General features: G+C 43.1%; 1 protein-coding gene across 1 annotated transcript in view; it reads right to left on the bottom strand.

Annotated features, from left to right (window-relative positions):
• The window catches only part of msh4 (mutS homolog 4), a 122,382-nt gene that overhangs the window by 23,374 nt on the left and 85,543 nt on the right, over nt 1-13,465 (bottom strand). The window contains exons 15-17 of the mRNA XM_038793416.1: nt 3,507-3,707; nt 2,217-2,335; nt 606-734 (exon numbers count right to left, since the gene is read on the bottom strand). Coding sequence (XP_038649344.1) covers nt 606-734; nt 2,217-2,335; nt 3,507-3,707 — 449 coding nt within the window. The remainder of the gene's footprint in view (nt 1-605; nt 735-2,216; nt 2,336-3,506; nt 3,708-13,465) is intronic.

The following is a 13,465-nucleotide window of genomic DNA, read 5'->3' as shown; positions in this document are numbered from 1 at the left end:
TCCGATACCCTCAAAATGAAGGGTAATAATGTGATTTCTTGGCATGAGTTGCTTTGATTGAACATTGGTGAAAAATTTTTCTAGCCTAGTTGCTCCTCTGATAGACTTGCTGAAGAAACGTCGAAAATTTCAGTGGACAGCGGACTTTCAAAAGACATTTGACTGCCTGAAAGCTGTGATAACCAATGCTCATGTGTTGGAGAATTACAAGGGATTCTAAAACTAGAACTAAACTATCTGACTTTAAAGAGAAATGCCGAGGCGTAGAGAAATGGACGGATCGTGCAAGGACATTCTTGTTCATAGAGACTGTCAATCGAGAAGGATTTCAGTTGGAGGAAGAACGAAAAAAAATGGATTATATTATTATACATGTTTGCGTTTGTTGTTTTTTTGAAACGAAAAAGTATATTTACTGTGTGCATTTCTTAAAGGATAGTGAAAAGGTGAAACAATCTTCAAGTTGATGGTTTTTTTTTTCTTGGGGGAAGTGTCATATGAGAGTACCTTTAAGAAACGGGTGTTTAAGAAATGTACCTTTACGAAATGGATGTTTATCAGTGATGTCACAGTGTGGGTGGAGCTGGCTGTCTGTCAGCTTTTACCTTGAAACTGAGCAGAAATTCACAGACTGCATGACAGATCCCAATGCCTTCCTCTGCACTGGTTCCTCGACCCAATTCATCAATTATAATGAGAGATTTATCAGTGACATTATGCATGATGTATGTTATCTGTAAAATAAAATACATAATATTTTTTTATGATCAAATGCAAAAATATACAATGCTCACCTATTATATAACATAATCTTTAAACAGATTATACACATTCTGACAGACAGGTATTTACAGGGAGTTGGCCTGTCTGATTTCAGGACTAAGAGTGCAGCAATTCTGTCACTTTGCTGCAAAGTAAGTTGCAATGTACAGCCTAACGGGTCACGTGCTGATGTTTATGCTCCAAACGAGCCTCCTTCCACTCAAATGTAAATCACATTATGAGCAAAACCTTCTATTCCTTTGCCTTGACTAGCTTCCCCTTAGTCTGGATTAGTTGGGGGTAAGAGAACTGCTCCAAATAAATTAAACAAATTGGGTAGAGTCCATGGTGATAGAAATGATGAGATTATAGATACATAGAAGATAGGAGCAGGAGGAGGCCATTTGGCCCTTCGAGCCTGCTCTGCCATTCGGCATGATCATGGCTGATTATCCAACTCAATAGCCTAATCCTGCTTTCTCCCCATAACCCTTGATCCCAGGTGCTATATCCAGCCGCCTCTTGAATATATTCAATGTTTTAGCATCAACTACTTCCTGTGGTAATGAATTCCACAGGCTTACCACTCTTTGGGTGAAGAAATGTCTCCTCACCTCTGTCCGAAACCCCGTCTCCTCAGACTGTGACCCCTGGTTCTGGACACACCCACCATCGGGAACATCCTTCCTGCATCTATCCTGTCTAGTCCTGATAGAATTTTATAAGTCTCTATGAGATCCCCCCTCATTCTGAACTCCAGCGAAAACAGTCCTAAACTAGTCAATCTCTCCCCATACGTCAGTCCCGCCATCCCTGGAATCAGTCTGGTAAACCTTTGCTGCACTCCCTCGAGAGCAAGAACATCCTTCCTCAGAATAGGAGACCAAAACAGCACACAATTATTTCAAAGCGCTGCAAAAGTGTTGCTTAGTTGTGATATTAAGAAACAATTTGCGTTTTCACAGCTTCTAATATCTCAAAAGCGTGCTGCTAGGTGAATTGGACGTTCTGAATTCTCCCTCTGTGTACCCAAACAGGCACCGGAGTGTGGCGACTAGGGGATTTTCACAGTAACTTCATTGCAGTTTTAATGTAAACCTACTTGTGACAATAATAAAGATTATAAATTATTATGAGCAGATAATCTGTTTTCCGTGAAAGTTGTTGATGGATAAATATTAGTCAGGACATGAGAGAGATCACGCCTGGTCCTTTTCAAAATAGTGCTGCAGGATCTTAGGTCTTGTGACAACACTCGCAGCTGATCTGAAGGACAGCACCTCTGGCAGTTCAGTACTCCCTCAGTGCAGCCTTGGAGTATCAGCTTGGTTTATTAGGTAAAAGCAGACATCCTACCAACAGATGATTCTACATCTTTCTACATCCAACATAAATTACCATGAACAGGATATCGTCAAAAAGAACCATAGGGCATATAAAGCAGATTTTTGCACCTCTTTCATCTCCTTCATAAAGGTTGATGAGTTTGTTTCAATGTCATCGTCTACACCTATTCTGGTAAAGATCTGATCGGCTATTCGAAATGAGGCATACTCAGCTGGAACGAAGGAACCTAGTACGGCAGAAAAGAGAATCTTACATATTGATCCTTTAACTTCTCCATATTCCTCAAAGCACATATGCATTTGCTTTATGAATTTTACAATGTTTGTCATGAGTTTCTTTCAGAATTATACAAATGAATTCACAGCACAGAAACACAACTGGTCCATGCCGGTGTTAGGCTCCACACAAACCCTTCACTGATATTAATGGCACCAGTTGTGGTCTCTCTCACAAATGGAAACATTTTCTCTATGCTTAGCCCTATTAAATCCTGCCATAGGTTTAAAGACCTCTTATACAGTCAGCCCCTCAGCCTTTTCTTTTCCAATACGATTGGTATTTGAAGTATTTGTGTAATTTCTTTGTTGGCTTTTGTAACCTGCTGTTGATAAAAATGGTTCGATGGCTCCTGTTGCAAAGTGAGATGACTGGGGATGAGGAGAAGTTTGACAGTGGTGTATCCTCACCCCATGCTGGAGTAATATTCTAACAAATGCTTGCTTGGTCCGTGGATGAAAAATGACTTGTGCACACTGGAGAGAGAAAGGGGGGAGAAAACTGGTAACAAAATAACTTTTTTCTTTAAAGTTAAGAATTTAAATCCCTTAACCTTTGAATCAATCGCTCTGCATCTGAGTGTCAACCCCTCCAAACAAGTATTAACACTCCTGTGTTCAGTATGACAGTCAATTCAAAAACTATTTGCCAAGTAACTTACTAAGCACATAGGTCAACATTCATTCCTACCCTGTTGTGACCTTCATTTAATACTCTGGATATTTGATATTCCAGCTTGTATACCCCTGGCTGACTGCTCTGCCATTCTTGACAATGATAATGGAAACTCTTGGCATAGCTGTAACAACTAGCAGCACGGTAGCACAGTGGTTAGCACTGTTGCTTCACAGAGCCACGGACCCAGATTCGATTCCCAGCTTGGGTCACTGTCTGTGCAGAGTCTGCACGTTCTCCCCGTGTCTGTGTGAGTTTCCTCTGGGTGCTCTGGTTTCCTCCCACAGTCCCGAAAGACGTGCTATTAGGCGAATTGGACATTCTGAATTCTCCCTGTGTACCCAAACAGGCGCAGGAATGTAGCGACTAGGGGCTTTTCACAGTAACTTCATTGCAGTGTTAATGTAAGCCTACTTGTGACACTAATAAAGATTATTATCACTCACCAATCTGGGCTATAATCTGGCACAGGGCAATTTGTTTAAGGTAGGTTGACTTTCCACTCATGTTGGGCCCAGTGACGATGATGAAGTTGTTGCTATCGGAGATGTATGTGTTATTAGCAACAGGTTTCTCCATAGATATCTTTTCGAGAATAGGGTGTCGTCCCTGCTTAACAGCCAACGTGTCGGTGAATTCTGGACGCACTAAAAACCAAGAACAACCAACGATGAAAACCTGGTTGGATTTTGATATTAGTTCCCTGAATTTTCTCAGCAGCCACCATAACAAGGATCAAAGCCTGGGGCTACTGGGGCTAGCATGTGGATGTGTTTCCATCTATTTTCCACTGGCCAATTATAAGAACTCCTGAGCAAAGTGCCAGCAAATGTCACAAGGAAGAAATACCAACTTTTCTGTACAGTTACCCTTGTAATTATTAGTTATTGAAGATTGCTGAGGTTGCATTCAAATGTACATCTAATGAATTGTTTGTCATAGAATTATATGCCCATTGTGCCTACGCCAGCTCTGAAGAGCTTCTCAATCAGTGCCACTCTCCTGCGCTTTCCGCAAAGCCTTGCAATAGTTTCTGCTACAAGTATTTATCCAATTCCTGTTGAAAGTTATTGTTGAATCTGTTTCCACCACCCTTTACAACAGTGCATTCCATTTTCTTTTTTTAAAGTATTTTTAGTGGAATTTTAACACACTATCAAAATTTACATAACACATAAATTTAAAAAACAGAACTAGAACAACAAGCACATCAACAACATATATATCACAGGTTGTCCCCGCATCTTTGATCATAGTTTTCATAATCACGTTTCCTTATTTACAATGGTGTACACAGTTACAAAGGGAACCTTTTATTTACATTCAAAGGTTACTAATGCAGGACTTTCTACCACCAAATTCTTTTTTTTAATAAATCTTTTTATTGGCATTTCCCATATTTATAAACAGTATATATATATATATATACACACATCACATTTTTCTCACCCGAGCTAATTTCCTTTATTATACAGAGAGGTTTAGTTTGTCCTTTGTTTAACTGACCCTATGTGCATTTCGTTGCCCTCTGGATCTGTCTATGGTTCCTCCCCCTTCCCCGTTGATGCCCGTCCCCGGCTTCGGCTGTGCTTTTCTTTTATTTTCCGAACAGAGTGGAGAAAAAAAAAGAAAAAATGGGGGAGTAGCCCCCCCCCCCCCCCCCCCCCCCCCCCCCCTCATCTCTCGTGGTTTCCCCACCTTCCTTCCGCCCTGGGGTACCCTACCGTCTCTTTGCGGAGGAAGTGTTTTATTTGGAGGTATTGCATTTCTTGTCCTTTTGCTAGCCTCCACTTCCTCGTCATTTCGTCTATTGTCGCCAGTCTGTGCCCTATGTGGAAGTCCCCGACCGTGAATGTGCCCCGCCTCCATCTTTTGAAGGTGGTATCCAGCATGGCTGGTTTGGGAGAGGGGGGTATCTGTGATTGCCGCATATGGGAGCCGTGGGGGACATTTTGGTTATCCCAAAATGTTGGCTCAGTTAGGTCAACGTTCTCAGTAGCCCTGACCACTGGATTTGTTGTGTATCTTGTTGAGGAGGATGAGAGAGCTGAACAGTGCATTTCACACCATAACAATTCAGTGCACAGAAAGAGTTTCATCTCTCCTATCGTTCTTTTGTCAATTACCTTAAAATTATAAACAGAATTGTCCGACTGTGAGAATGCATATAAGCAGAGTAACTACTGGCTAGTTGTAATTTACTCCAAGTCCTAGTATTTGAAATCTCCAACAAATAAACAGAAAAAAAGAGAAGTTGGTTATTCGGCCCTTCGAGCAAGTGTCAGCATTCACTATGTTCATGGTTAATTGTCTATCACAACTCTATGCTCCAGCACTCTCCTCATGCTACTTGATCCCTTCAGAGTCCAGAGATTTATCTATTTACTTCTTAAAATATATTCAGTGACTTGGTCTCCACAGCCTTCTGTGGTAGAGAATTCCACATGTTCCCCACCCTCTGAATAATCATCCTCATCTCAGTTCTAAATGGCCTACCTGAGACTGTGACCCCTTGTTGTAAGTTGCAGAAGCATCTTGAAGTAGTAGAGATCTAGGGAGAAAACCCTAGAGCCTCTAGGGAATAGCAACCAGAACATGATAGAATATCGCATTCAGTTTGTCTATAGAGAAACCCAGTGTGTATCTAATACCAGGGTTTTAAACCTGAATAAATGTTAAAAGGTAGGATAATTAAATATTTAATAACGCAGCTAAAACTTTACCCTGTGAGAAAGAAAGGTTCTTTGAAATGGATACATCACCCCATGATCAAATCAGAAAGTTAAAGATAACATCAAATTGAAAGAAGCACGATAATTTGGAAAAGGAAAGTGGTCCGCCAAAAGGCTGGTCAGGTGTGAACCAGCAAATAGGCAGAAAGTGGAGTGTGAGAGAAAGCTAGCTAGTAATATAAAAACAGATACGGGATCCTACAAGTATTTCAATAAGGAAAGAGGAACTAAAGCTTGCATTGAGCCTCCAGGAAATGAGTCCAGGGAATTGTTTTTTAATTAATTTTTGCAGGATGTAGGCTTCGCTGGCTGGAGTCTGCAAATGGGTACAGACACGTTAAGCACGTTGACAAGAACTTGGCAGATGGGAGGAGAATAGTATCATGTAGAAAAATGTGATCCTTTCCACTTTGATAGGAAGAAGTTTATATAAATGGAGAGAGATTGCAGAACTCAGTGGTACAGAGGGATCTTTCTGCCCTGGTACATAAAACCATAAGAAATCTGAACAGGAGTAGGCCATTTGGCCCCTTGAGCCTGCTCCACCATTCAGTAGGATCACGGCTGATCCGACATCCCTCACATCCACTTTCCTGCCCTTTCCCCCAGCCCTTCATCCCATAAGACCATAAGCCACAGGAGTAGAATTAGGCCACTCGGCCCATCGAGTCTGCTCTGCCATTCAATCATGGCTGATATTTTTCTCATCCCCATTCTCCTGCCTTCTCCCCATGACCCCAATCCCCTTATTGATCAAGAACCTATCTATCTCTGTCTTAGACACTCAGTGATTTGGCCTCCACAGCCTTCTGCGGCAAAGAGTTCCACAGATTCACCACCCTCTGGCTGAAGAAATTCCTCCTCATCTCTGTTTTGAAGATTCGTCCCTTTAGTCTGAGATTGTGTCCTCTGGTTCTAATTTTTCCTACAAGTGCAAACATCCTCTTCAGATCCACTCTATCCAGGCCTCGCAGTATCCAGTAAGTTTCAATAAGATCCCCCCTCATCCTTCTAAACTCCAACGAGTACAGACCCAGAGTCCTCAACCGTTCATCATACGACAAGCTCTTCATTCTAGGGATCATTCTTGTGAACCACCTCTGAACCCTTTCCAAGGCTAGCCATCCTTCCTTAGATATGGGGCCCAAAACTGCTCACAATACTCCAAATGGGGTCTGACCAGAGCCTTATACAGCCTGAGAAGTACATCCCTGGTCTTGTATTCTAGCCCTCTTGACATGAACGTTAACATTGCATTTGCCTTCTTAACTGCCGACTGAACCTGCACATTAATCTAAAGAGAATCTTGAACAAGGACCCCCAAGTCCCTTTGTGCTTCTGCTTTCCGAAGCATTCCCCATTTAGAAAATAGTCTATGCCTAAATTTCTCCTTCCAAAATGCATAACCTCATACTTTTCCACATTGTATTTCATTTGCCACTTCACTGCCCACTCTCCTAGCTTGACCAAATCCTCTGCAGCCCCTTTGCTTCTTCAATACTATCTGTCCCTCTACAGATCCTTGTATCATCTGCAAACGTAGTAACAGTACCTTCAGTTGGGGTTGGTTTAGTAGAGTGGGCTAAGCAGCTGGCTTGTAATGCAGAACAAGACCAGCAGCACGGTTCAATTCCCATACTGGCCTCTCTGAACAGGCACCGGAATGTGGCGACTAGGGGCTTTTCACAGTAACTTAATTGAAGCCTACTTGTGACAATCAGCTATTATTATTATTGTTAGTTCCTTCTTCCAGATCAATCATGTATATTGTGAAAAGCTGTGGTCCCAGCATAGACCTCTGAGGCACACCACTAGTCACCGGCTGCCATCATGAAAAAGACCCCTTTATCCCCACTCTCTGCCTTCTGCCAGTCAGCCAATCCTCTATCCATGCCAGGATCTTACCCTTAATACCATGAGCTCTTAACTTATTTAACAGTCTCCTTTTGCGGCACTTTGTCAAAGGACTTCTGGAAATCTAAATAAATCACGTTCACTGGTTCTCCTTTGTCTCACTTCCTTGTTACCTCCTCAAAGAACTCTAACAGATTAGTCAGACATGACCTCCCTTTAACAAAGCCGTGCTGACTGAGTCCTATTTTATCATGCACTTCCAAGTACTCCGCGATCTCAGCTTTAATAACGGACTCTAAAAACTTACCAATGACCAAAGTCAGGCTAATTGACCTATAATTTCCAGTCTTCTGCCTCCCTCCCTTCTTAAACTGTGGTGTTACCTTAGCCACTTTCCAGTCCTCTGGGACCCTTCCTGCCTCCAGTGATTCCTGAAAGATCACTACCAATGCCTCCACAATTTCCTCCGCTATCTCTTTTAGGACCCTGGGGTGTAGTCCATCCGGTCCAGGTGACTTATCCACCTTCAGACCTTTCAGTTTCCCCAGAACCTTCTCCTTAGTGATGGCCACTGCACTCACCCCTGCCCCCTAATTCTCCTGGAGCTCTGGCATCCACTGGTGTCTTCCACCATGAAGACTGATGCAAAGTAACTATTTAATTTATCTGCCATTTCTTTGTTTTCTATTATTACTTCTCCAGCCACTTTTTCCAGTGGTCTAATGTCTATTTTTGCCTCTCTCTTACCTTTTATATATTGAAAGAAACTCTTCCTATCTTCTATTATATTACTAGCTAACTTGCACTCATATTTCATCTTCCCTTATTGCTTTTTTAGTTGTCGTCTGCTCGCTTTTAAATGATTCCCAATCCTCTGGCTTCCCACTAATCCTTACCACTGTGTATGCTTTTTCTTTTGCCTTTATGCTGTCCTTGAATTCCCTCGTTAACCATGGATGCCTTGTCCTTCCCTTAACATGTTTCCTCCTCCTTGGGATGAATTTCTGCTGTGCCTCCCAAATAACCCCCAAAAACTCCTGCCATTGCTGTTCCACTGTCTTCCCTGCTGGTCTCCGTTTCCAATCAACTCTGGCAGCTCCTCCCACATGTCTTTGTAGTTACCCTTATTTAATTGTAATAGCGTAACATCTGACTCCAGCTTCTCCCTCTCAAACTGCAGGGTAAATCCTATCATATTGTGGTCACTGCTCCCTAAGGGTTCCTTCACCTTAATTAAGATCCCTAATCAATTCTGCCTCATTACACATTACCAAATCCAGAATTGTGTGTTCCCTCGTGGGCTCCACCACAAGCTGCTCCAAAAAAAACCATCTCTTAAACATTCCACAAATTCCTTTTTTTGTGATCCACTAGCAACCTGATTTTCCCAGTCCATGTGCATATTGAAGTCGCCCATGATTATTGTGATGTTGCCTTTTTTTTACATGCTTTCTCTATCTAGGGGCTGGTTTAGCTCACTGGGCTAAATCGCTGGCTTTTAAAGCAGGCCAGCAGCACGGTTCGATTCCCGTACCAGCCACCCCGGACAGGCGCCGGAATGTGGCGACTAGGGGCTTTTCACAGTAACTTCATTGAAGCCTACTCGTGACAATAAGCGATTTTCATTTCATATCTCCTGATTTATTTTCTGGCCCACATCCTGACTACTTCTAGGGGGCCTGTACATAACTCCCATCAGGGTCTTTTTACCTTTGCGATTCCTCAACTCTACCCACAGAGATTCTATGAAATGAAATGAAAATCGCTTATTGTCACGAGTAGGCTTCAATGAAGTTACTGTGAAAAGCCCCTAGTCGCCACATTCCGGCGCCTGTCCGGGGAGGCTGGTACGGGAATCGAACCGTGCTGCTGGCCTGCTTGGTCTGCTTTCAAAGCCAGCGATTTAGCCTTGTGAGCTAAACCAGCCTTCTGATTCTATAATCGCTCCTTGCTTTCGATTGAACTTCATTCCTTACTAACAATGCAACTCCGCCCCCTTTGCCCATCTGCCTGTACTTTCGATTGGACATATATCCGTGTATATTTAGATCCCAGCACTGATCCCCTTGCAGCCACATCTCTGTGATGTCCACAACATCGGACCAACCAATTTCGATGTGCGCAACAAGCTCATTTACCTTATTTCCGTATACTGCGCGCATTTAAGTACAATACCATCAGTCCTGCATTGACCACCTCCCTTCGCACACTTGTCACCTTTTTTGCTCTGCCTAAGGGTGATAAAGAACAAAGAACAAAGAAAATTACAGCACAGGAACAGGCCCTTCGGCCCTCCCAGCCTGCGCCAATCCAGATCCTTTATCTAAACCTGTCTCCTATTTTCCAAGGTCTACTTCCCTCTGTTCCCGCCCGTTCATATACCCATCTAGATGCCTCTTAAATGATGCTATCGTGCCCGCCTCTACCACCTCCGCTGGTAAAGCATTCCAGGCACCCACCACCCTCTACGTAAAAAACATTCCACGCACATCTCCCTTAAACTTTCCCCCTCTCACTTTGAAATCGTGATCCCCTTGTAACTGACACCCCCACTCTTGGAAAAAGCTTGTTGCTATCCACTCTGTCCATACCTCTCAATTTTGTAGACCTCAATCAGGTCCCCCCTCAACCTCCGTCTTTCCAATGAAAACAATCCTAATCTACTCAACCTTTCGACATAGCTAGCCCCCTCCATACCAGGCAACATCCTGGTGAACCTCCTCTGCACCCTCTCTAAAGCATCCACATCCTTCTGGTAATGTGGCAACCAGAACTGCACGCAGTATTCCAAATGTGGCCTAACCAAAGTCCTATACAACTGTAACATGACCTGCCGACTCTTGTACTCAATACCCCGTCCGATGAAGGCAAGCATGCTGTATGCCTTCTTGACCACTCTATCAACCTGCGTTGCCACCTTCAGGATACAATGGACCTGAACTCCCAGATCTCTCTATACATCAATTTTCCCCAGGACCCTTCCATTGACCATATAGTCCGCTCTTGAATTTGATCTTCCAAAATGCATCACCTCGCATTTGCCTGGATTGAACTCCATCTGCCATTTCTCTGCCCAACTCTCCAATCTATCTATATTTTGTTGTATTCTCTGACAGTCCTCCTCGCTATCTGCAACTCCACCAATCTTTGTATCATCTGCAAACTTGCTAATCAGACCACCTATACCTTCCTCCAGGTCATTTATGTAGATCATAAACAACAGTGGTCCGAGCACGGATACCTGTGGAACATCACTAGTCACCTTTCTCCATTTTGAGATACTCCCTTCCACCACTACTCTATCTCCTGTTGCCCAGCCAGTTCTTTATCAATCTAGCTAGTACACCCTGAACTCCATACAACTTCACTTTTTCCATCAACCTGCCATGGGAAACCTTATCAAACGCCTTACTAAAGTCCATGTATATGACATCTACAGCCCTTCCCTTATCAATTAACTTTTTCACTTCCTCAAAGAATTCTATTAGGTTGTAAGGCATGACCTTCCGTGCACAAAACCATGCTGCCTATCACTGATAAGTCTATTTTCTTCCAGATGTGAATAGGTCCTATCCCTCAGTATCTTCTCCAACAGTTTGCCTACCACTGACGCCAAGCTCACAGGTCTATAATTCCCTGGATTTTCCCTGCTACCTTTCTTAAACAAAGGGACAACATTAGCAATTCTCCAGTCCTCCGGGACCTCAACCATGCTCAAGGATATTGTAAATATATCTGTTAAGGCCCCAGCTATTTCGACCCTTGTTTCCCTCAGTAACCTGGGATATATCCCATCCGGTCCTGGGGACTTGTCCACCTTAATGTCTTTTAGAATATCCAAAATTTCCCCCTTCCGTATGACAACTTGACCTAGAGTATTTAAACATCCATCCCTAGCCTCAACATCCGTCTTGTCCCTCTCCTTTGTGAATACCGATGCAAAGTACTCATTAAGAATCTCACCCATTTCCTCTGAGTCCACGCATAAATTCCCTCTTTTATCTTTGAGTGGGCCAATCCTTTCTCTAGTTACCCTCTTGCTCCTTACATACGAATAAAAGGCTTTGGGATTTTCCTTAACCCTGTTAGCCAAAGATATTTCATGACCCCTTTTAGCCCTCTTTATTGCGCGTTTGAGATTCGTCCTACTTTCCCGATATTCCTCCAAAGCTTCATCAGTTTTGAGTTGCCTCGATCTTATGAATGCTTCCTTTTTCAACTTAGCTAGTCTCACAATTTCACCCGTCATCCATGGTTCCCTAATCTTGCCATTTCTATCTCTCATTTTCACAGGAACATGTCTGTCCTGCACTCTAATCAACCTTTCCTTAAAAGACTCCCACATTTCAAATGTGGATTTACCCTTAAACAGCTGCTCCCAATCCACATTCCCTAGCTCCAGCCGAATTTTGTTATACTCTGCCTTTCCCCAATTTAGCACTCTTCCTTTCGGACCACTCTTGTCCTTGTCCATGAGTATTCTAAAACTTACGGAATTGTGATCGCTATTCCCAAAGTAATCACCGACTGAAACATCAACCACCTGGTCAGGATCATTCCCCAATACCAGGTCCAGTATGGCCCCCTCCCGAGTTGGACTATTTTCATACTGCTCTAAAAAACTCTCCTGGATGCTCCTTACAAACTCTGCTCCATCTACACCTCCAACACTACACAAATCCCATTCAATGTTGGGGAAGTTAAAATCTCCCATCACAACCACCCTATTGTTCTGACATTTTTCTATAATCTGTCTGCATATTTGTACCTCTACTTCATGCTCGCTTTTGGGAGGCCTGTAGTAAAGTCCCAACAATGTTACTGCACCCTTCCTATTTCTTAGCTCCACCCATATTGCCTCAGTGCGCGAATCCTCCATCGTGCCCTCCTTAATCACAGCTGATATCATCTCTGACGAGTAATGCAACTCCTCCCCCCTTCTACCTCCCTCTCTATCCCTCCTGAAGCACCTATACCCTGGGATATTCAGTTGCCAGTCCTGCCCTTCCCTCAACCAAGTCTCAGTTATACCAATAACATCATATTCCCAGGTACTGATCCAAGCCCTAAGTTCATCTGCCTTACCTGCTACACTTCTCACATTAAAACAAATGCACCTCAGACCACCTGTCCCTTTGCATTCATCATCTCTTCCCTGTCTACTCTTCCCCTTAGTCACATTGAGTTTATTATCTCGTACCTTACTGGCGTTAGTTGTTGCCTCTTTACTGACCTCTAACTTCCTAATCTGGTTCCCATCCCCCTGCCACGTTAGTTTAAAACCTCTCCAACAGTGTTAGCAAAAGCACCCCCTAGGACATTGGTTCCAGTCCTGCCCAGGTGCAGACCATCCGGTTTGTAATGGTCCCACCGCCCCCAGAACCGGTTCCAATGTCCCAAAAATCTGAACCCCTCCCTCCTGCACCATCTCTCAAGCCACGTATTCACTCTGACTATTCTTGAGTTTCTACTCTGACTGTCCCGTGGCACTGGTAGCAATCCTGAGATTACTACCTTTGAGGTCCTACTTTTTTTTTTATAAATGTTTTTTATTCAGTTTTCATGTTTTATATTGAACAAATTACAAATTGTTAGAGAGAGAGAAAAAAAAGAACACGCAAAAATTAACATATATATTTACAGGTAAGCATCTTCGTAATAATAACTGTGGCCTCCCCCTTTAGCCGGCATACATATTTTACATGAGGTCCTACTTTTTAACTTATCGCCTAACTCCTAAATTCTGATTGTAGGACCTCATCCCTTTTTTTACCTATATCGTTGATGCCTATATGCACCATGACAACTGGCTGTTCACC

Source organism: Scyliorhinus canicula, chromosome 4 (assembly GCF_902713615.1).
Source record: "Scyliorhinus canicula chromosome 4, sScyCan1.1, whole genome shotgun sequence".
Taxonomy (NCBI): Eukaryota; Metazoa; Chordata; class Chondrichthyes; order Carcharhiniformes; family Scyliorhinidae; genus Scyliorhinus; species Scyliorhinus canicula.
Note: the sequence above shows the minus strand (reverse complement) of the source record. Positions and strands in the feature narration are given on the sequence as shown.